Here is a 23,523-nt window from a genome sequence, read left to right as displayed (position 1 = left end):
ATTACTGGCTATAGTTGTAACCAAGGGCGGCGGAACCGGGGGGGGGGGGGCACAGGGGGCACGTGCCCCCACTTTTCCTCAGGTTAAAAATGTGCCTTTTTTCTACATAAAAGTTGTACTCTTGATCACCTTATTAGGTCAGCGATATTTCAGTAAGAGATCTAATCCTAATTTAGAACTATTACTGAATTTCTGTGGGTCAAACTCAAAGCTATTCGAATGGAAAAAATTGTTAGTATCTCTCCTGTCTGACCACAATGACATTCGCCTGGCTATTCCGAATGTTCTCTGCCTAATACACATATACCTACTGGCACCAATGAGCGCAGCCTCCGGAGAGAGATCCTTCTCCGTACAACGCCGGATAAAGACATACTTGCGGAGCACAATTGGTGAAAAACGGTATAATAATATGATTATGCTTCATATCCATAAAGCAAGAACGGACGGATTAGTTTATACGGGACATCGCTAAAGAGTTTGCAAAGCGAAACCCACGTCGAATGAAATATTTCGGGGAGTTTTAAATGTTTACTACCACAAGGTTTGTATCCAGTGGCGGAGCGTCCATACAATCAGGGGGGGGGGGCGGATGCCCCCCCTGACGGACTCAAATGGACTGCTTGTGCCCGTTTCAGCTTTTTACCACTTTTTACTTATTCGCGATTATTGACTTTTTAATTGCGCTCTCATCTACCTATTGACATTTGTCACGTTTTCAAAATGCCGATGACACCTATTTATTCTTCGTTTATCTACAAATTAGCAAGGCCCGGAAAGGGTCATTTCCGGCGATCTAGGGAGTATCTTTACTCAAAAAATTTCTGTACGCTCCGCGCCAACCTGTGGTGGCGCTCCGCTTAGATAGTGTCGAAAGCACCCCTACAGATCATTCTCGACCCCCTGATTAATACCCCTAGCTCCGCAACTGCTTCTAACATTCTGGTGAGTGCCATTATGCATATTCAATTTCAAAAAAAAAAATTCTAATGCATTTCCAAAAATGCATTGCTATATTACATTGTAACTTTTTAATAAGCGGAAGCCATTTATAGCCTACTATGAATAATGAGTATAGGTTTAATATCCTATAACCTACCCTATCCTTTCGTATTTAGACATATTTCATTTGCTTTCATGCATGTATCGATCACGTGTGCAGGGACTTTATAATGATTTCACCTCAGTTTGTCTCGAAAGAAAACTTGTTCCTTGTTTCCCAATTTTCACATTGGATATTGCAATGCTAGTATGCATTTTTTCCTTGAGGGTGGGGGTGGGGCGTTGATGGAGTGATGTGTATACGCAAATAAGATAATACAATAAGAGTTAGGGTACTAAATATCAGGCTGCATCAGTCCAATCAAATTTCTGCAAAATGCCCTTCGACGTCGGTGCCCCCCCAGATTGAAAGTGCTTCCGCCGCCCTTGCTTTTGACCCTCGTTACGTTTGGTTGTAACTGGTTCGACTAATAAAGTCATTGCAAGTCAACTTCACATGGTGGGCCTTCGGTGATGTCATTCAAGAAGTGAATTTTGTTATTGATAGCTGAGAAATGTCTTAAAGAATACAAGTACAGAGAGCAAGAAATATTAAGTTTTCTTCTTTATTAGATGTTTCATCTGAATGAATCCTGCTCATAGACTGAATAGGTGACTGAATATTTATATCAGTCTTGGAAACAGATATTATATGAAGGATAGAGGAAAGCTAACTACTGGGTAAGTGACCTTTGACTAGGACTATAAAAAATTGAGTTGATTCACTTTCTTTTACAAAGACCAATAAATTGCAAACTTGATACAATTTACAACAGAGTGGGTACAGAATAAAGCAAACAATCACAACAAGTTAATTGATGAATAATCTATTATGTTAATGTTGCAGATAACTATACAATGCAAATAAAAATACAAGAAGTGACCAAAAAATTCTACAAATTTAATTTTCATGTTAAATTCAGTTCCCTCCACGAGGGATGTAGGCACTCCACTCAACAAATATCTTTGATCTCTTTTTCATGTATAAAACTGTACTACTAAATATTTAAATTATAATATAAGTTTATTCCTCACCCAGGGTATACTCGTTTTTGATGAAGTAATGCAAGGTAACAAAATTCCATATCCAAAAAGCACATTTTGCTGTTAGCTATTTATATAAATTACCTAAAATATATCATTTGTAGCCCAAAATGACAGCAGGCAAAAATATTCTCTTCAATATAAATTCATGATTAACAACACATTGACTTTTTAAGGCAACTGTACTCAAGGACACACCAAAATAACACCAAGAATATAAATGAAGTCAATTTTTTTTTTGATTGTAACAAAGATTCTTAATCATCGAAATATATTACAGTAAATTAGCCTAAATAAAAGCTGTGCTGCTTGACAGCCATAAATAGATGAGTAACTGGCATATGGAAGATATACAAAATAAAGAAAAATACTACTACTATGTCAGTATTAGAGATGGCTATAAGAGGACAGACATATGTTTAGCTTGTCAATGGCCAATGATGGTTCAATTAAACAAATTACGTCACTAACTGCAATATGAGGACATAATGGGCTCTCATTTCAAATCCGTATCTGTTCTATCATATTAAACAAATTGTGTCATCAATGCACAACACAAGGCCTAGTCCTTTAATTTATACCTAAACTGTTCTAATTAGAGAAAACAGGCTCTCATTGGATAGCAGTATTTGAACTCTCATAAACAAACTAACCTGTCAATGGTCAGCAATGGTTCTCATAATTGACCAAATATGAGGACATAAGAGGCTTTCAATGGACACCAGCATTTGTAATATATTAAACAAATTAAGTCATCAATACAAAACATCAGACCTAGTCCCTTAAATGAAAACATAACCCTCACTAAGTGGACATTGACAAAGACAATGATGAAAAAATACTTAATTCACTCCTTTAATGTCCACATAAACAGCTACAAGTGGACATAATGGACTTTCACTGGACACCTGCATCTGCTGTCTCAAAAATGAAAAGTAAGCTATGGAACAGTTACAACTGCAAACAAACTTTGTTTCAATTTAAATAAACTAGATGGCAGCCATTTATAGTGCATCTAAAAACAACCTCTTGATGGGTCTTGTATTTTAGTGTTAAAACTAGCATAAAGATATAAGGTTACATACAAACTTGAGATTACCAATGTATGCGTGCTAGTGTAAAGTTAAGAAGATCAATGTTACATTGATAAGGCTGAGAAAATGACTCAATAATAAATGAGAAAGCTAATGGCTACCTCTACATCTCACACCAATGATGTAGAACGAATTTAAAGACAATGGTTGACATAGAATAAAATGCATGTGTAAATATTTTCCAGTTGACTGATTTTGAAAGATTTTCTATTTTCTTAAAGCTATAAACATAGTACTAAAACATGAATCTCTTTTTGAAACAATACTGTTATTAGCACCACTATGATAAATTACAAACACTTGATTACTACCTTCACATTAATGGACTAAATACAGACAGAGAAAAAAACAAAACAAATGCAACTACCATTTCTAGGTGATTACTTTGTACAAATTTTCATGCAAAATTAACATAATTTTGACTGACCAAGTTATGAGGAACTATTATGCAATGGCTCATCTACAAAAGCTACAAAAATTAGCAAATATAAAAAAAATCCCTACTTGTAACAACATGCACCAACTGGACAATATTTTATCACACCAGTACCGTGTGTTCAACTCCAGAGAGTCATTTTAAGGTGCGCACACTTTAACCGCTCAGTCTGTTACCTAGTTCCGACACTGATGGTTTAATGAACCACGATATCGTGGGTGTGGTATCGTTTTAACTGCGCTCAGAAAACCTCTCACCGGTCTGTAGGTAATGTCCCCATCGATGTTGGTGCGTTCATGAATCCAATCCTTTGTTTCTGTTTACGCTGCTCTGTCATCTGAGGATAGACACAACAGAGTTTGTTACTTTACCAATTAATTAAGTTGATTAAACTAAACTATATGAGGAATTGTATATACAATATATTAAAAAGGGACTGACATCTAGACAAGTTTTAACTTCTCTGAAACCGTCTCCATAAAACTTGCATTTCTCTATGTTTAAACTTGCATCTCTCCTCCATTACTCCTCTATTCTAATACATTACTATTGAGGGTATGAATCACCCACCCTACCACCTTCCCTTCTTACCCATTCCTTCTTACAAACAATAATAAATACACATTCATCCACTCAACACTTCCTGCTGATATTGACAAACAAATAAGTGAATAAAAGGGCACAAAACTAATATCATGCAGGCATTAAGCATTTCAAACAATGATTGATCCAAGTAGCCAACATTATGGCCTCCCCCAACCCCCCTGTCCCCCTGCTCAGGCCACTCCAAGTGGATCCATGCTGATGTGTATATGCATGTGGAAGATGTTACAACAAAACTAGCCGGCAATATTATTATTTTCACATGTTTTTGTAGAGTACTATCCAAAGAACAATTCTCTCACCTGATCTCTGAGTTCAGAGAGCTGTCCTGAGAGCTGCTTGACTAATTCTGTGGTATATTTCATCGCAACTTGTAAGTTTCTTATCTCGTTCTGCTCATTATCGCTTTCCTCTGCGGCAAGAGACATTGCCCGAAGACGTGGAAACCAATCCAGATTCTTTTGCTGTTTAATGAAAGAAGAATTCAGTAAATTGTTACAATTAAACTTTTTTATTCTGAATTTATTGTTAATAAATGTAGTTACAATTGATGTATAATGAAAAAAAAAAAAAACTGTTCGGACTAGAACACAATTCAAACCAAGATTTGTTACTTTCTGGGTTGTATCAAATGAACATTGGGAGTGACTCCTGGTTACACTGTATCCTATGTGGCATCTGACTGGGGCTGCCAGCGAAGAAATGGCTATATAGGGATCACCACCAACCTTGGGCAGGGAAGTTTAGCTGGTAGAGCACAGGGCTTATAAACCTGAGGTGACTGGTTTGAATCTTGATCTAGCCAAAATTATCTCTGTTCCTTTCCATTGTTTATAATATGTACTTATTTACAATTGATGAATGTTGGAAAGTTGCTTAATAGATTCTCTTATTATGGAGTAATTAAATATTCTGCTGTAGAGCCAGATAATTTTGTCACTGATTAATAACTCAAATGCAACATTCGAAACATCGCTACCCTTTTGTCTATCATATAAATTCTATCTTGACTACTTAGACTGATAACATGTATTTCTGTGAGATTGTAACTTCAGACAATGAATGTTAGAAGTTTTACAAAAGAACAGTCACAGAAAAGAGTGTTTTACTGGAGGACATAAAGCCAGAGAAGACAGCTTATAACAGACAGAGAGAGAAAAACAGGTCTCACTTACCACACTAAAGGTATGACTACAAGCAAAATGTAAGTACAATAATATTCCCATTATTGTATTATTATCACTTTTCTGACAAAACTAGCCGCCTATTATTTTTTTCTTTTACCAATGGGACAGTGCAATATCAATATTGTTGAGGAAGCCCAGTGTTGAGTCAAGACAACAAAACAGGAAACCAATACAAATGTAAGGTCTATGTGTAATGAACAACAAACAAGAACTATTCGAAAGACTTAAAAAATATGTGATACTAACATACGAAAGGGATCAACCGAAAGTCGGTGGGACAATGAGACGAAGACAAAACTGTGAACTGTTCTCACCTTAATCATATCTGCGACATAACTCTCTGGTCCTGTGTACTCTGTGCGTCTCTTCACCTTAATGAGCACCGTAAACTGCAAGTAATGCCACATGTTATGTTCTGCATTGCAGTGTTCTTCAAATGACACTGTCTTGTTGTCAAAGGCAGATCGGTTCAACCCTTTGGAATTAATGCAAAGAGAGAGAGATCATGATAAAAAAAATAGAGTTTCCTGAAATGTTGTTAAGATGATACAAGTCAGCTGGGAATTATGATGAGCAATAAGCACTCAATTTACACATGATGGTTTCTACACTGTTTTTTTGTCAGAGGTACAGTAGAATTATGGAGTGCTTGAATGCTCGTGCAATACATGCTTCATGATCTCTGTGTAGAGAGCCAGACAGTTGGGCCGATTGTCTGATGCTAACTACAACTCTATACTATTCTCCAATATCATGCTTCAAAGCACTCCTATTGACAGTAGGAATAACTTGTAGCCTTGATCTGATAGAAACATGATATTCATACTGCCCATATAGTCAGTATGAGTGCTTTGAAGCAAGACATGAAAGTACAGTATAGAAATAAATGTCTCTACTGGGTGACTGAGCATTTATGTACTCATTTAAATACTACTTAAGGCTTAGGAAGCTAACACAGCTTCAATTTGAAACTCTATCCATGTGATGATTATGGATGAACACTGGTTTATATCAAGCCTCTTCTCCATGAGTGTTCGTAACCTAACAAAGTAGGCATGCAAGCCATTTAATGTCACCATCCTACAGAGGAGAGTGAAACTCAGCATCTTCCTCAAAATACTGAGGGATGTGATGGCACCTTTACTCAGCATCAACGCAGTACAGCCAATGGAAATGAAACTTGTTTCAAAGCCATTGCAAAGAAGACAGCACAAAAAAAAACCCCGCTCACCAACAATGCACAGCACAATTTGGAATAGGTCAATCTAGTTCCTGGTGGGATTTTGCACTGGAAAGCTTGAGATTGTAGGTGTGAACAGTCCAACAACTACGCCACACTTTTACATGGTCTTACAGCATAAACTTGTCACATAACGATCAATTAATGATAGCTGGAGACAGCCAGACTGTGTGAAGTAACTACTGATACTGTAGTGGCTTTGACTCAGCATGTATGGCAAGGTTGTTAGTAACTCACACTGTAACTCACTGTAACTAGTAACTCACACTGGCAGCATAGCTGCTTGCTATGCACACCTTATAAATTAGACTAAACAAAACTGACTCCATAAAACTTACTCACTGGGACATTTTAATGACATAATTGTTAAAACATATAATGTGCACAAGTTCTAAGACTCACAACAACTCGATCTGACAGCACAACAAACTGTTTTTATGACTTATTATAAATTGATAAATAATTGTTGGGGTGTTGCTCCTTGCATCCTGAGAGATTGCAACAATAAAAGTCCCAAACATTGTCTAATTCTAGCAGGAAAAGTTTGGACAGGATGATTAAACCTACCACAAATGAAACAAGTGTTTTTAAGGACTTCCTCTTTGTCCTGCTTCTCACTCCTGAGAGATGCAAAGGTATCGATGATGACACCAAAGATGAGATTGAGGATGATGATGATCACCACAAAGAAGAACAGCAGATCATAGATCACCCGAAGAAGGAATTGCGGCTCCTGAAAGAATCATTCATGAATATTGCATCAGATATGATATTAGACGGTAGGCATGTCAGAGGACTCAAAGACTTGCATATTTGATTGTCACAGTGACTTGTATGATAACGTCACAATTATGATCTGTTATAAATTTGGAATTCTCCAAAGTACCAGATGGTCAAGATATGTGAAAGCAAATATCGTTATTTCCATGCCCTTCCGATGTTCGTCCGACTTCCAGAGTTAGTCAAAGCAAAAGCCGGATCAATGCAAAAAATTCATCATCATCATCATTAGCTATCCACAAGTGTTTAAGGCACATAAAACATGGGTACCAAGTACTGCAGATGACAATGGTAAAAAGTCTTCCACAATGAAAAGGAATATTGGCTAGAGAAATAAGAGCTGTTTAGTAGTACATTGGTCATGAAATGCCCCATGTACTACTTTATCAGTAGATAGGTGATGGCTGACCTTGACTGACGGTGCTCTGAGCACATCTCCTATCCCACCTCCACTGCGGAGACCAAAGTTGAGTGTGGTGATGATGCACATAAAGAGAGAGCTGCAAGCATTCTCCATCACAGTCTCATCATCATCTTCATCGCTGACCTCTGAGAAATTAACCAGAAATGAAATAAGCATTGGTGTGGCAATGACATAGTTAAATGGCATCTTTTAGGAATCTGATGTCAGAAAGGTTCCCTTCTTGAGATAACATGCTTACAAGGTTTCTCACTAAGGTGAATCCACATGCCAGACGATGCTCAAAACTTCAACAAGTGCTTTTACTACTGATCCTTAAAATCTTACTTTTGTCATCCAGTCTAAATGAACAATCCTCAATGTTAAGGGATAAACTGGGATCGATAGAATCTCCAAGAAAGAAAATGTTTGGCAGTCTTAGGATGCTACAATTTATGGCTAATACGGATGACATTATAATCCAAAGCAATAAGTTGTGAGATCATATCCTGTAAGGAAAAGAGTCCGAATAGTTGAGATTGAGTATCTGTGTTTCCAATCATCTTTGTTCTAAAACTAACATAGAGAGACGTCTACACACCTCCTGTCTTACCACCAGCTAAGAAATCCCTGAATCGACCCTCATTACATTCAATGTCAGATGGAAAACAAAATTGCTCCTCTTGGGGAATCGCCTCACTTGGATTTGCATAAATCCCTGCAACAGATATTAAAAGTCAAATATGAAAAGAAAAATATCAAAACAATAACAGTTTGATATATCAACTGTAAGAACATAAAAGGGTTTCTAGACTTGAAACAAACAGAAGTTCAAAAATGTAGAAACACAAAAGCAAGAGTGTTAACAATGAAACATATAATAAATAAAATAAACAAATGTATTATGAAACCAGAAACTAATCTAATTGTAAAGCGCTATGAGAAAATATTGCTAGAACTCACAAAAGGTAGCCATGGGAACATGGAATTCAGTGTTAGTACTATCATTTTAGAGGTAGTAGATGTTACAACTGTCAGTTCATGAAATGTCAAAAAATAGCAAAGTTTCAATTGTCCCACATGACTTATGCCAGATTAAAACCTTTCTTAGTAGATTTAAAGCTCTGTCCGTAAAATGAGGTGTTAACTGACTTTCACTTTCAACCAACACCTTCAAGGTGCAACTCATGTTTAACCCTTTGATCAATACCAGTGTTAAAGGAATAATAACTTTTGTAACTAAACCAATGCTATGGCAGAGTGGAGAAAGGCAGTGGCATTAGAATCAATGGAATCTAACATATGGGAGGTTCTTAGTTGGAGCCCTGGCCGGTTAAATTAAAATAGGTTTAACATCCAAAAGAAATCCACGGTTTTTCCATTTGAAATGGTTTTCCAAATTGTTTAATACATATCTAAATGATCTAAAAGACTATAAATTGGATGGCCATCCATAAGTAATAAGCCATTCCGCTTCTCCCACAAGGCACATATGGCTGCTACTTAGCACCATACAATAACTGCCTTCAAGACCAATAATATTGACAGGTTTTAAATTGGTGTAGACCTAGCTGACAACTGTCAAGTATTTTACCATGTTTTGGCGTGACTTCAATCACAAAGTCATCCTTCAGGTACAAGAATCCAGCAATGGAGAACAGATAGACCAAGACCAACGCAAAGAACATAGTCAAGACGATTGACTGCCAGTTGCCCGTAACAGATCGGATCACGTTGTGTAATGTCTCCTCCCGAATCACCACATCCAGAAGCTGAAAATAAAGCGGGTATAAAGACAGTCTCATTTTTATTGAATTCTTAACTTCTTCTTATCATCATATCATGATTTAGGGACGAGCTATTCAGATCGTTGTTTCAACTGACGGCATAGAATATCTTTCTCTTTCCACATAAGTGTCACACTGAAATGTTATGGGGATATCCCTTGAATCAATTCATGGTTTACCATGGCGATAGTACAGAGAGAAAACTTACCAGGATACCATACCACAGAGGATGCTTGGTAAGCCCAAGTATGCATAGGAATATGTACAATAGATGGTAGTAGACCTCGTAGTTACGGAGCGTGTGAGACCAAGGTTTGTACATCAGGCCGCTATTCCCGATGAAACTGGCAATGTTTAGTAACTTGAAGACAAGCTTGAAGGTGAAACAAAGTCATTTGAAAGAGGATTTACATCGCAGAAAGAAACTGCATGAGTGGACCTAACCTAAATAGTGTTATTACAAAATGTGTCTTGGGGAATGGGGAATTTTGTTTTAAGTAACAATAAAAGTTTAGAGAGAAAAAAACCTATTAACACACTGCTGTTAACAATACAATAAAACCTGTCAGTATATTGAAATTTGCTTTCCATTTTAACAAATATGTGGTGGACACTTTTGCCAACAGCATTGAATTGTATTTTGTTCGGGGGAATGTAACAGTCAAAATAAACCCTGTTTTTGGAAAAATGGTTTAGAAAATTGGACAAAAATATAAGATAAAATATTGTTTTAATATAAACAAAAAGAGAATAACAGAAATTAATCAGTCAAGATAATTACATTCATGACTCCGAGGATCAGCAGAGTGGGAACCACACCCAGAGTGAATCTGAGCCGAAAGACAGCTATGAAGGTGCAGGACATGACCACAGACATCTTCGGAAACATGAGGACCGCAGCCAAAGAAATGAAAGTCCCGGCCCAAAGAATACCAGAGTACTGGCTGGGTAACTCCACTGGATTGTTTTCAAAAGGATAGAAGAGGGCCAACATGAGGTTGATGATGACCACGAGATAGAAGCAGATGTTACCCCATTGAGACATGTTTTTACTGGCCTTGGAGAGAAATGGCTTTGCTGTAACGTAAAGATGTAGAGAATTAATTAGAATCGAATATGCTATCTGCATAGCATAGCGCAGCATGTTACATTTGAAATAAAGATACACTCAGGGACTGGACCCAATTGAATCTTGCAATTAATAATAAATGTAGCTACTTTAACTCCAAATTAATAAAACACATATCTCTGTTACTACCAAGACTTCAAACATTAAAAACTTTAAAACTGACTTTAAACACACTAATCTTTGTAATCTCTGTGTTAAGTGAAATTATCAAATCAGATTTTACTCAAATACTTTTTAAGTTCTTGTATTTAAACTAATGTTGTGTCTGTACATTTGATCATTTGATTCTCTGACTCCATCAAATTCCAACAAATTCTCACCTCTTAGTTTCTTCTGCCATTGCATCTCCATAAACATGTTGTCTGTTTCCTCAAAGAAGGATGTTACTTTGCTGCCTTGGTCATCTTTCTCCGATGTTTGCAATACCCTCGCTTTAGTCTCATTGGTTAAGAACTCACACAGATGAGGAACTGGGAAGACGATGCGTTCCATGGTCCGATCTTGACGTACAATCTGTTTGAAATAATTCAAGGAATAGCAAAAAGTATAGATAACATTTAATCTCCTTTACGAACTATTCAGACTTCCTCGTTGATAATTAATTCCCATCTGGTGAGAAAATCTCATAAGTTGTCTAAGAGTAAACACATCTAACTGGAGCATGAGCACTGACTTTGGTAAACTTAAAGAAAATAATCACCAAACACAAAATAGCTGCTTTTAGTATTGACTATGGAAGGTTTGGGATTTGTGAAAAGCCACCCCATCCATTAATACCAATCATCACTATTTTCAAGAACAGAAAGCTGTCTGAGTTATAAAAGAAAAGGATCAAATAGGCTTAATTTTTCTTTGTCTTACCTCGATCTGAGCTGTGTGCTTCTTGTAGTACTCTAGAGCTTTGAAATCAGATTCAGAAGGATTCAGCAGAGAGGCAAGCTCCTTGTTATGCTGAGAGAGCTATGAAAAATGAGAGGATAACTTACAATTATTGATTAGCAGCATCGGAGTTGTCTGAGCCTGATCACCATTTCAAACATGACGATACATCGAACCTTTTCTCTTGAGAGAATGTTCAGAGAATTACTGGGCAATGTGTCACTCTCTGCTCTCATCTTTGCTTCTGGTAGTATTTAATACATAGTATGAACATAAGACAGAAGAAGGGGTAACCCTCAACACACTAAAACTTTCTACAGCTGAGAAGAGTTCTGTCAATGGGTCCATGGAAAATTTCAAATCAATCACTGAAACAATCAATTCCTCTAACCTTGCCAGAAACAACAACTCCACAGGAGACTACTGGGAAGACGAGTGAGGGGTAGGGGTGGATCAGAATAAGAATCCAATTTATGTGAGGCAGATAGTCTAAGCCTGGTAAATAATTGTTTACACCCAAGCTGCCCTCTGCAGTATTTAGAAAATATGTCTAACACGGGACACCAGTATAACCACTCATTCATTCCTCAACTCCATTGAATAGACTTTACCAATGACAGAACTCAAACCAACTACATCATACACTATATCATTCTAATCAAATAGCTCTAAACGCCCCATACCACTCACATCCACCCATCCCTTACGTGTAATGTAATAATTAAAATGCTTTGGTCTAAACAAATTAAATTAGAACCTTATTTCAGAACTGGACTGCATTTACAGGTACAACCTTATGTGCAAATGAGTAAACCATGACCTAACTAATATCTTCCGACCTAGTTCAGAGAGGTCATGGTATCTGTAGGAAGGTCAACTATACCTGATGAGCCAAAATGAAAACATTATGGCCGACTTCCTGCGGTGTAACTGCATCCTCATCATCCTCGGCAGATAATTCATCGAATCCTTCTCTGTCAAAGTCCTCCTGTTTATAGGCCTGTTTGATCACATCCACCTGAGGATTAATATAGCACAGAGGCTTCCATTACGTCATACTTCAGAACCGTAACTCGCAAATGTCAGTAACTCTCCACTAGATTCCACTAATTCTTACATATCTAGCTTTGTGTTAACTATTTTTTTAACTATTTGTTAACTATTTGCATATCTACAGTTTAATTATTTTGATGTAAAAATCTGTGAAATTCTGGGTAACATTGGTAGAAGTATCTTTGCTGATGGTGGTACCCTTTCAAAATACAATACAAAATGGAACAATTGCTATCTGAGTACAAAGGTTTGTATCTACACAGGAACTATCGTATATTAAAAGTGACCAAATTCACATCATTAACAAATTTCTGCAAATTTTGAACAGTAAATTATTCCCTGTCCAACCCTAGCGATCAACCTGCTAAAACAGATCTTTTTAATGTCTTGACAGGAACAGTGACTATAAAAGTACAGAATATATTACATTTAGTCTAAAACATTTCTATAATATATTATCTTTAATAATTACTATGTTTCATATTACATTATAGAATAATATTAAGTTTTCCAAACACAAATTGTAAACTGCTTTTCTGTTAAATACCAAAGCTTACATACAGTTTCATATCCAGTCATCTGTTTCTTACTATATATTAACTGTGCTGTAAATGAGTCCGAGAGAAGAAACCCACAGAAAATAACATAATCGATATCCTACATTTGTGTGATCCTGTTACGTAACAGAGAACTTGCAATACATTATCTTAATGTTGCTTTAAATTACAGATTATCACTTTCTTTCGATATTGTCTTCAAGTCTGTACTTATCAAATCTTGATGGGAATAGTTAGTCTGTATTAATATCATAACACTCACCAATGTCTTTGGATGCATGTTAAAGAGGATTCTCTCTGCATTTTCACTATCATGCCTGCTCTCCATGATAGCCAGGAGGAGCTTTGAGGCATTGTTCTGGTATAAAAAAGAAAGTAGAAACCCTTGATGATCCAGAAATGGATGAATAAAAATCTTAACATATGTGATGATGATGATGATGATGTCAAAGTCATGATGACTTTACCAAGAAATACTAAATTTGACAAGAACTGCAATGATGAACTCAAGAGTTGTATGTTTCTTACAGTATATTAGACAATACTCAATTGTTAAGGCAGAGGATGGTCAATACAGTTTGGTTTTCATTCAAAGTGAAGGAGATAGTGAACTGAAGGATCTGCAATCAGTGAGTGAAGGAGCTGAGATGCAATTGAATAATCTGGTTACTATTTGCATTCATAAATTTATAGCTATAAAAAAAAAGAGTGACTTTTCTATCCTGACATTCTCCCCTCTTGATCGACAACTCAAGTGAGCCCTTAATATTCATTGCATTTTATGTTTTATTTTTCAGGTGCATGACACTGCATTTTCAGAATTAATCATTAAGGCAATTAATGAATTGTAAAAAGTCCTATCTGCATGTGAAGGACACCACATCATGAGAAATAATGCCACTAACTACAAAGAAACTTGATAATCCAGAAGATAAAATTTCCCTATACAAAAAGTTCATGAATTCTTCCAACATATCCCTCCATCCTCAAAAAAAGAAGAAAGAAAATGACTACATGTTGATAATACCTTGAGTTGTAGCACCAGGTCCATTCTGCTCTTGCCGAGAGGGTTGATATCGTTAAGAATCAGAGCTGTGATGATATCCAGGCCATTAGAGTCATGGTTGGCGATGCAATTCTACAAAACCAAGGAGAAATATGGAGCCATTGAATGATTCATCGGGATACAGTAGCAACATACATTTAACATGATTTTCAACATCAGAGACCTATCAGCATTATGAGCAAGTATCCATGACTAACTTTTTGTGATTATAATTATGAAACAGTCAAGTGAATGAAAATGTGTCTTTAATTTTTGCCTTCATTAATATGCTGAAAGTTGCACTAGTATGTCAGTATCTCTACAAGAAAACAGCTCTGATGGGAGTTGTGGATGTTTTACATTGATGAAATTGACTTTTGCAATTTTTTCTATTTGTTCAGGCATTTGGCAAGCATGAACAATTAAATATCAAGTGGTACTTCTGATTTAGGAAGGAATATGAAGACAATAATTCTACTGGTGCACTCTTGTGGTGAATATCAACTGCGCCATGCGAAGAATACTGTACTATATGTTTTACATCGTTCTACTGTGCATCAAGTACATTGTGCTAACTTGAAATGGTAATTTCAATACTATTGTTCTGTTAACACCTACTTGGGATAATGTCGGTGCACATCAGATTATCTAAAGCTTTCCGTGCTGTTTGGTTTAAACCTTGAACCTGATGAACATGGCAAATACATCTAAGTTTAAACCTTGAACCTAACGAACATGGCAAATACACTGTCACATCTAAATGAAAAGTGAATGTGACTGTGGCTCCTATAATCATTTACCTGGTTTTCATGGCAGGGTCCCTGACAGTATTCTGTTAAGCTCTCCAGGGTCTGGTTAATCAGCACCACGTTACCCTCATTGATGTAAAGACCTAGTAAACCAAGTCCACCAGTAGTGCTACCACAAATGGCATCCAAAAACATCAATGTTTCACTAACAAGGTTGTAGTTCTTCTTATTCCCTTGATTTCTCAAATAGTTCTAGATTTGGAAAGAACATCATAATATCATTTAGTTTTGGGTTATGTAATGTGTGGATATTAAGTACATATTATTATAGTTACATATTTCTCCTTTAATCTTTGGCAGAGTTAGGTATGGGTTGTTATATCCACAAGTGTCATTCACAATCAATCCAAGTCATTCAATGATTGTTTTTTTTCTTCAGCATGTCATTATGACAGTCACAAACATTGAGATTACACCGATGTCTCTGTTACAACACTCAGATAACAGTAAGGTATAGGTTAACTAACTATAGGTCTGGTGCACATCTTTCAAATGGCACATTTATTTGGATGTCTATCTTATGGTTCTCTTATAACTGCCAGGAATGAGTTATTACCTTAGTTACTGCTAACTAATCTACAAAGCAGGTAGGGATGTGTTACCTATATTGCTTTTCTTCATATATTTGAGATGTGACATCAACCTTGTTTATGACACTCACACAGTGTTGCATTATCCAATCAGCAGGTGAGGTAAATGAATATGGACCCCCGAAGTAAAGGGGATTATATAAAGATATACCCAATTTCTATTTTAGGGTTGTGGCTACAAACTTATTAAGGGAAACAGACAAGCCTATGGTGCCTAAGAATCCCGGGGTGTGCAAATCCCAAAATGCAATCCCATACTCTGTTATGGATAGGCTAACTACTATAGTTTGTCAATAGTTTTAAGATTGGCATTACCTGGAGATCTGTATAATAGTTTTCATAAAGCAGGTGGGAATCAGTATGTAAATGTTTCATACATGTCTTTGAATTTGGACATTACCTGTAGGTGTCTGTTATGGTTCTCACATAACAGCTGTAAGAACCTTAGAATGGGTTGCATAATAGTTACATCGAAGCTGATTTGATTTTTGTCCTCTTCCTTACTGGTTGAGGAATCTCCTTGTCCCATCAGGTCAAGAGATGTTGCTCCAACACTGCGGTCAAAGAACTCTTCGTTCTGTCCCCGACGGGCAGCCGCAAAGGCTTTACTCGTGTGTAATGCGGCATCTGCCAATTGGTCCTTTAATTCTTCTGAGAAGGCATTGTTTGCTCTACTTCCTGATTGATAAAGAGAAACAGAATATTTAGCCAAAAAGTACAGCAGGCTTAAAGAAGAATTCCAGTATGTTAGCGAAACCAAAACCACCCTCAAGAAGCGATTCTATGGTCACACATCCACAGTCAACACCATGAAAAGATTGAGACCCCAGTTGGGGAACACTTTAACCTTACCAACCATACCATCAACGACATGTCCCTACAGGGTATAGTTAAGGGTGGAGATGGGAGATCTTTTACAGGTGTGAGGTGAAGTTGAGGGTGGAGATGGTTGATCTTTCACAGGTTGACAGGTGTGAGGTGTAGTTAGGGGTAGAGATGGGAGATCTTTGACAGGTGTGAGGTGTAGTTAGGGGTGGAGATGGGAGATCTTTGACATGTGTGAGGTGTAGTTAAGGGTGGAAATGGGAGCAGGAGTTACAACATATGGTACGCAGTCTTTGATTATGAGAAGAGGGATTGTCACAGTGCCTTTAGTCCTCCTCAATTATTCAAACAGATTAACATTGTCACAACACTTACTTTTCCTGGTTCTGCTTATCGCCAACCCATCTTTAGCAGAACTTGCACTGTCAGCAGCATTGGTCTTGTTCAAGTCTTCTCCTGTGTTGACCGTTACAGTTTTCTTTAGTTCCATCTGTGCTTCTTTCATACGATCATGAATCACCTTGAAAAAGGCTTCACACAATCCTTTGCTGAGATGATCAATGATTGATTGCTGTTTAAAAAGGAGAAAAACAAAAGAGATTGATTCAAATGAATCAACTAGAGATAATTTCTAGAAGAGACAGGTATTTGGACAGTGCAAATAAGCAATACTGGTGCCAATTGTATATGGATGACTGTATACTGACTAATGAAACACAAGGTCATTTTAAATGTGCTCATACTAGTGCTCATTTCAGTTCTCCTTTGAAGAAGATCTTGCTAGGACGGAAACATCGGTCACTGTAACTTTTATATGTTTATACCTACAAAGGCTTTTTGAAGTAGATAAAGCAGTCTGATAAAATAATAGATCAAAAAGGTAGATCAAAAATAGATCAAAAAAGTTTTCCCCCCCCTCTGTCATCGTGCAACTTTGTAACTTTCCCTTAATACACATAAAAGCATGCTAACCTGTATTGTAGCATTGCCATCTTTTAGCAGAGCAATTCCCAGTTCTATGCTCTCCAGGAATACTTGGGTACTGCTGCTACTGGTTATTAGATCAATGATTAACATTGAGGCTCCCTGCTGATCTAGTTTCTTCTGGACTTCGATGAGAGGTAAGTCTGCTCTGCTCAATGTTACAGCCGTGCTTGGTCCTCCATGCCGTGGCTGTGTTGCTGGTAACAGATCTCGAAAACGAGGGTGGCTCTTTCCGAAGAATCGTTTCAAAAGTTCATTGCGTAATGTCTCTCCCTGTGATGATATTGGAAATATATATAACATGTTTGTTAAAGAGACAATTACAATCATAAAATTTGATAAATCAACAGATCAAATGGATGCAAAAACCAACTGCAAGAGACACACAAGACTTTTTTTTTTATTTATGTAACAAGAGAACTTATCATATTGTGTCTACTAGCCCAAAGGAAGCTATAATGGCAAAGTTGATTTGGCATGTAAGGGTGACTACAGATGTATGACTTCAATGCAGTCTAAGTCAAGGACATGAGTTAAGCAGTAAATGTCAATGAGTGCCAGTATCATGCAGTCAACCACTCAACCAATGTGTATAAACCTTCAAAGTAACAGGAATGTACATAACATTCTGTAAGCATCCTTCAACACATTAAACTAATGTGAGCTGTGTGGTTAACTGATTGAACATGTGTACGATATGTCACACATAGCAATTGCAGCTCTGTGGTTAGCCTGCGAAAGTGAAGTATTGTCAGTCACCGAGGATCAATTGACTTGGAAACCATCTTGAGTATAAGCCAGAAACTAGAGAGTTGTGAAACCATATAGTGAGTCTCCTTGGGTATATCTCCATGGTTACGGGCAGTGAACAGCGTGTTTTACCATATGAAATGGAGATGTGAATCAATTACATGAATATCCTGTGTTTACTGAGTGAACATGTTATGTAAGGACATGAATGGTGCTGTGAATCTATCAAGTTGACATGTATTGTTGACAACAGGTATGCACTTACTGACTCAAGAACCATCTTACAAAAAGCCAGAAACTGAAGCTGTGAACCTATTAAGTGAATATCATTGGGTATATCTCCATGACGACAGGCAGTGAATTTCTTTTTGTATATGAAATGGAGATGTGAATCAATTAAGTGAATACCCTGTGGTAGGCTATGATGACTACTCTTACTGAGTGGACATGTAATGTATGGATATGCATGGAGCAGTCACCCATTGTCTATAGAGTATGTACCGGTGACTACAGCTGTGCACTAACTGTTTGAACATCTATGAGCATGATACCCCCTCAGTGGGTATCCTGTACAATATCAATACCATAAAAGACTGTGGATGATGAGGGAACACCCCTCCCCTACCCCCTGGTATGTCATCCCACCCTACCTGGTATGTCATTGTACAATGAGTAAGTCCTCTTGCATGTCATGGTAATTGCATTTCTGAGACAATTGTAAGACCAACCAGTAAGACATAAGTAACTGGACCTGCCTACATTGTGAGCTACCTGTGGTATGGCATACCGGCTCTGTTGTTTCTCAATAAATGATGAATACGATAACTGTATAGCTAGTAGGGATGGGCACTCTGCGAGCTTGTAATTCACATAAATGACTATCAAGTTAAAATTCTTAGTAGTTCATAGTTCATCTGATGAAGACTTTCCATATAATATGGTTTTCATCAGCAGATGAATATCTCTTTACAGACTGAATTAAAGATATATGAAACCATCCAACACCAAGGGTAACTGTAAGCAGGTTTAGCAGCAGTTACCTAATATGTGCCCCAAATATAATCAGGTATGAAGTACACTCACTCGATATAATTGTGCAATTGAAAACAACCATAACTATTCAATCATCAAATGCAAGAGATATTCAGAGCACACACAGAAAACATTGTGATATAAGCAACAATAAACACATCTTCTGCCACAAAGAGTACACCAATTTATTTCTTAATCATTAAATCAAGATAAAAGTTGTCTAAATTTTTGCTTTTCAATGTAGATTCTGCCAAATTTGAACAGTATCTTGTTTTTTTAAGACTGAACCTTTCTTGAAGAAATTTCTCAAAGGTTTGAAAGTGAAATGCAATTTGGACCACTTCCAAAACACGGGGTAAACCTGGTTGGCTTTGAAAAGTGAGACTTTTGTTAGTTATTGCACTCATAAGACATGGCTGAAACATAATAAATATTTTCAGTTGAACAAGTTACAAAGATTCTTACCATTTGGGATGAAGTAAGCATTACATTAAAATTGTACTGAAATTAATATTACATTTAAAATTTTCATTATAAAGTAATTAACTATTCTGTCTTTGTTTTCTAACTGACATTTTCATTTCAGTGTTCTTGAACAAAGTTCATATTGGAAATGTTTTTCTAGCATTTTCAAGACTAAATATTAAGTGTAACGCATACCATTGTCACAGGGTTATGTAATGAAATTAATGGCTTGCGAGTATACCAAGCAGAGTTTAATTAATTCTGTTTGCATTACTAAAAACTAAATTTTTAGGTTACTGTTAAAAAATGAATTTTAGGTTACTGTTACTCTATTCTATTTACAATGGCTTTTTATAACAGCAGTCTTTAATTCTTTCAGACTTAAACTGAAACATACATCACTTTTATTGGGTTTGGGCAGTTTTTCTATTCCAATATTTGCTTGTCCATCTGTATCTCCTCTGAACAATGTATCCAACACTTTGTACTATTCACCCCAATCAAATAACAACATATACACACTGGTGAACATTGCATGCAAACATGTTGAAGTTACACAGTGAAGTGAAAACAGTGTCTTACAACATCCATCATCATGCATTAAAATAAATCATAAAAATAGTAAACAACAATGCACACTCAAGAAAACATCTATCAATCAATATAGGAGACATTTGATAATGTTCACCTAATTGGAGGCAGCATAGAGACAAGCACAGAGACAAGCAAGAGAGAATATAGCATCATTTCAACAAACCTAAAATAAACTAAAATATGGCTTAATATCACTAAGACACTGTATGGTACTATAGAACCTGACAGTCCTTACAGAATCATCACAGAATTTGACTCACTCTGGGTTGTTTGCCATTTGAAAGCCAACAATTGTATCTGTTTCAATAAACATTACTTTGCCCTTATTTGCACTTCTTAAATTCAATAATAAGTTAGACAACTATATAATAACTTTGTGGCTATTTATGGAATATACAGTTATATAAGCTGAAAGGAAGATAATTTCTACTCCTTAAAGTTTGAATTCAGCTCCATTAAGGTATGAAATGTGATGTGAGTATTTCCCTGATAATGATCAATTCTTCTAATCAGAGAATTTTTTGAAGCAAGGGAATGGTTTTGGTCTTATTAATTTTCCCTATCAAAGACATTGCTAGTGTGATAGTACTTCTATCACAAATAGATCTTTACTGTTACTAACCTAGCCCTACCTACAGTAACACTCACTTTCTCCTACAAAGGTGGTTTCACATCTTAAAGTCACTTCTTGATAGTAGCATCACAATACCGGATGCAATATGGTAGGCCATTCCATACTTCCATACTAGTGTGAGATACGTACCACACACATAAGTGCCCTAAGATTATATGACATACATGTACCTAAAGGTTTGCAACCATCAAACAAATAAATATAACTGAAGGCTGTCAGTTGGTTTGGTACAAGATGCAGTATGCAAGAACAACTAGATTCAATACCAACTCACATATTTTAACTATCACTACAGACACAGAAAACCATCAGCTGAAACAGACAGAGTAAGGTAAAACCATTAAAGAGAAATTTTACCTGTTACAGTTCATTAAAGTAACAGGATCTTTGTTTTATCATGATCTTATCTATTCTGTTTGGTTTGCTTGCATCATATTGTTAGATACACACAAGGGTTACTTTTGTGTAGGGTTAGTATTCCCCAGTACATATTGCTTTCACCAGATCCTTCCACCTCTTTGGCTAACAGTTACACTGACAAATATGGGGAGTTAGAGGCCCAATTGCGAGTTTGACTTTAAGCATTTCAACTTACCTCTCCCGCACCCCCTACCTGATACCCTCTACCCCCTCCATCCCCACACATTCCTCCCCGACAAAGATATCAATATTAACTGTACTGGGGCAGACTAAACATAGCAACATGTACGGAATGCTAATTTCCCCAAAATCTTTCAATAACTAGAATATTAAGGAAGCAAATCTTTCACCAGAAGATTGCTTTGACCTACTTTTTCGGTCATGAACAATAAGTATAAAATATAGTTTTGTGTTATTGCAACCAATCACCGAGGGATACATCAATCAACATGCTACATAGGGATATGCGAAGGAGTGTTGATGCTGCAAGGTTCTGGCGAGCAGGAGGAGATGGCAGAGGCGGGAAGTGGACTTACCCGAGCACTTTCCTCCTCATCAGCTTTGGATCCTACTCCAACAATCCTGCTCTCAGCAGGCTGTTGACCGTGGAAGTATGTGATGTGAATAAGGCATTAGCCATGAAAATGTCACAAATTCAAGACATCAAACAAACATATTGATGATAGGAGAGGAGTGATTGTGATAAATGGAAATAAAGATTTCCTGCAATGGACTGGTTCCTAGTAACCTGGTATAGTATTGTTCATAAATCTTGGTATTATTTACCAAGAGTCTGAAGGCAAGGGATGCACATATCAATGTATCAAAATGTAATCCTAAAGTAAACTAAACCTTCCAAGTAACTGCTGAGATTGACAATATCATTATATCCTTGATCTGAACTCTACTGAATAATTTTTCAATATTGAAACTGGATGAAACCACCCCCTGCCGTACTCACCTTTTGTCACCCTCATAGTTTTGTCATTTGTCATACAATCCATACGTTTTCTTGTTACGCAGTTAATACAAAATCTACTTGAACAGGTTTTAACATTTTCTCCTAATGACTACTTCCTGCTCCGAAATGCTTTCAGAGAACCATAAGAATTGGCTGGCAGTTATCAAACCTGCACAGTCCCCCTCTCCCACTTTTTTCTAATAAAAAAAAAAAATAAATAAAAAAATATAATAATACTGCCATGGAAGTATGAGATGCTGCACTAAGGTGTCTATGACAAACAACATAAATGTCAAGACTTGCCATAGTTAGATTATAAACTACATACCCTTTCTCCAAATTCCTTTTCCACGGTTAACATTTCTCGGAGCGTCTGTAGAACCTGTATGCAAAGCGTCTCATCTTTCTCCTCCTGAAGGCTCTTAGTGTGTTTGATAAGTCTGAGGAAACAAACATAATAATAATCATAATAAACAGTTCTTATTAGCGCAACTTACAATAAAGTCTCGCCGCACTGTACAAAAGAAAGTGAAAGATATGTACACACAATATACAATAAGAGTAAACATAACAATTATAACAATGAAAACAGGTGTGTCTTCAAAACAGTTTTGAACATCTCCACAGACACGACGTTCTTTATGTTGAGTGGGAGTTTATTCCAAAGGAGGGTTGAGGAGTACTGGAGATCGCTCGCCATAAGATTTAGTGGACACAGGGTGCATAGAGAGCAATGATTGGGTGCTAGAGCGCAGGCGGCGAGTTGGGGTATAACTTTGAACAAGTTCACCCAAGTAGTGTGGCGCAATACCATGAATACATTTAAAGGTTAACAGGAGTACCTTGTAATCAATACGCAGTTTGACAGGTAGCCAATGAAGGTCATGAACATGTTAAACAACAGTTGGTAATAAAAACTGAAAGACTAAGTTTTAGAGTTGAATCCATCACAGAAATTCCCAGTGATACTCTGCGGTATAACATGTGGAAACTATTAACTGTGGCCTGGAAGTTGGTTATCAGATGATGATCATGATAGATAACAATAGGAAAACTTGTATAAAATAAGGTAAAAGGGTTTGAAACTTTTCCTATACATCAGTCAATTTGTTTAGTCATTTGGCTCATTTGATAAGTTACCTCTTTTTGCATCAATCCAAGTTTCTATGGGGTTTCCATGGGAA

At 36.8% G+C, this 23,523-nt stretch overlaps 1 protein-coding gene across 7 annotated transcripts in view; it reads right to left on the bottom strand.

Annotated features, from left to right (window-relative positions):
• Window positions 1-1,593: 1,593 nt before the first annotated feature.
• LOC139960791 (inositol 1,4,5-trisphosphate receptor-like) overlaps window positions 1,594-23,523 on the bottom strand; it is an 88,432-nt gene continuing 66,502 nt past the window's right edge. For 4 of the 7 annotated variants that reach the window (XM_071959334.1, XM_071959336.1, XM_071959337.1 and 1 more), the window contains 20 exons: window positions 22,668-22,779; window positions 21,915-21,974; window positions 17,472-17,756; window positions 16,875-17,070; window positions 16,075-16,352; window positions 15,076-15,276; window positions 14,258-14,368; window positions 13,493-13,588; window positions 12,504-12,638; window positions 11,603-11,701; window positions 11,062-11,254; window positions 10,394-10,689; window positions 9,821-9,985; window positions 9,420-9,597; window positions 8,427-8,543; window positions 7,835-7,974; window positions 7,213-7,378; window positions 5,720-5,880; window positions 4,521-4,682; window positions 1,594-3,952 (listed from right to left, as the gene is read on the bottom strand). In XM_071959334.1, coding sequence (XP_071815435.1) covers window positions 3,869-3,952; window positions 4,521-4,682; window positions 5,720-5,880; window positions 7,213-7,378; window positions 7,835-7,974; window positions 8,427-8,543; window positions 9,420-9,597; window positions 9,821-9,985; window positions 10,394-10,689; window positions 11,062-11,254; window positions 11,603-11,701; window positions 12,504-12,638; window positions 13,493-13,588; window positions 14,258-14,368; window positions 15,076-15,276; window positions 16,075-16,352; window positions 16,875-17,070; window positions 17,472-17,756; window positions 21,915-21,974; window positions 22,668-22,779 — 3,235 coding nt within the window. In that variant the 3' untranslated portion in view covers window positions 1,594-3,868. The remainder of the gene's footprint in view (window positions 3,953-4,520; window positions 4,683-5,719; window positions 5,881-7,212; window positions 7,379-7,834; window positions 7,975-8,426; window positions 8,544-9,419; window positions 9,598-9,820; window positions 9,986-10,393; window positions 10,690-11,061; window positions 11,255-11,602; window positions 11,702-12,503; window positions 12,639-13,492; window positions 13,589-14,257; window positions 14,369-15,075; window positions 15,277-16,074; window positions 16,353-16,874; window positions 17,071-17,471; window positions 17,757-21,914; window positions 21,975-22,667; window positions 22,780-23,523) is intronic. The other 3 variants (XM_071959339.1, XM_071959340.1, XM_071959335.1) reach the window with 2 other exon arrangements.

Source organism: Apostichopus japonicus, chromosome 20, assembly GCF_037975245.1.
Source record: "Apostichopus japonicus isolate 1M-3 chromosome 20, ASM3797524v1, whole genome shotgun sequence".
Classification (NCBI taxonomy): Eukaryota; Metazoa; Echinodermata; class Holothuroidea; order Aspidochirotida; family Stichopodidae; genus Apostichopus; species Apostichopus japonicus.
Note: the sequence above shows the minus strand (reverse complement) of the source record. Positions and strands in the feature narration are given on the sequence as shown.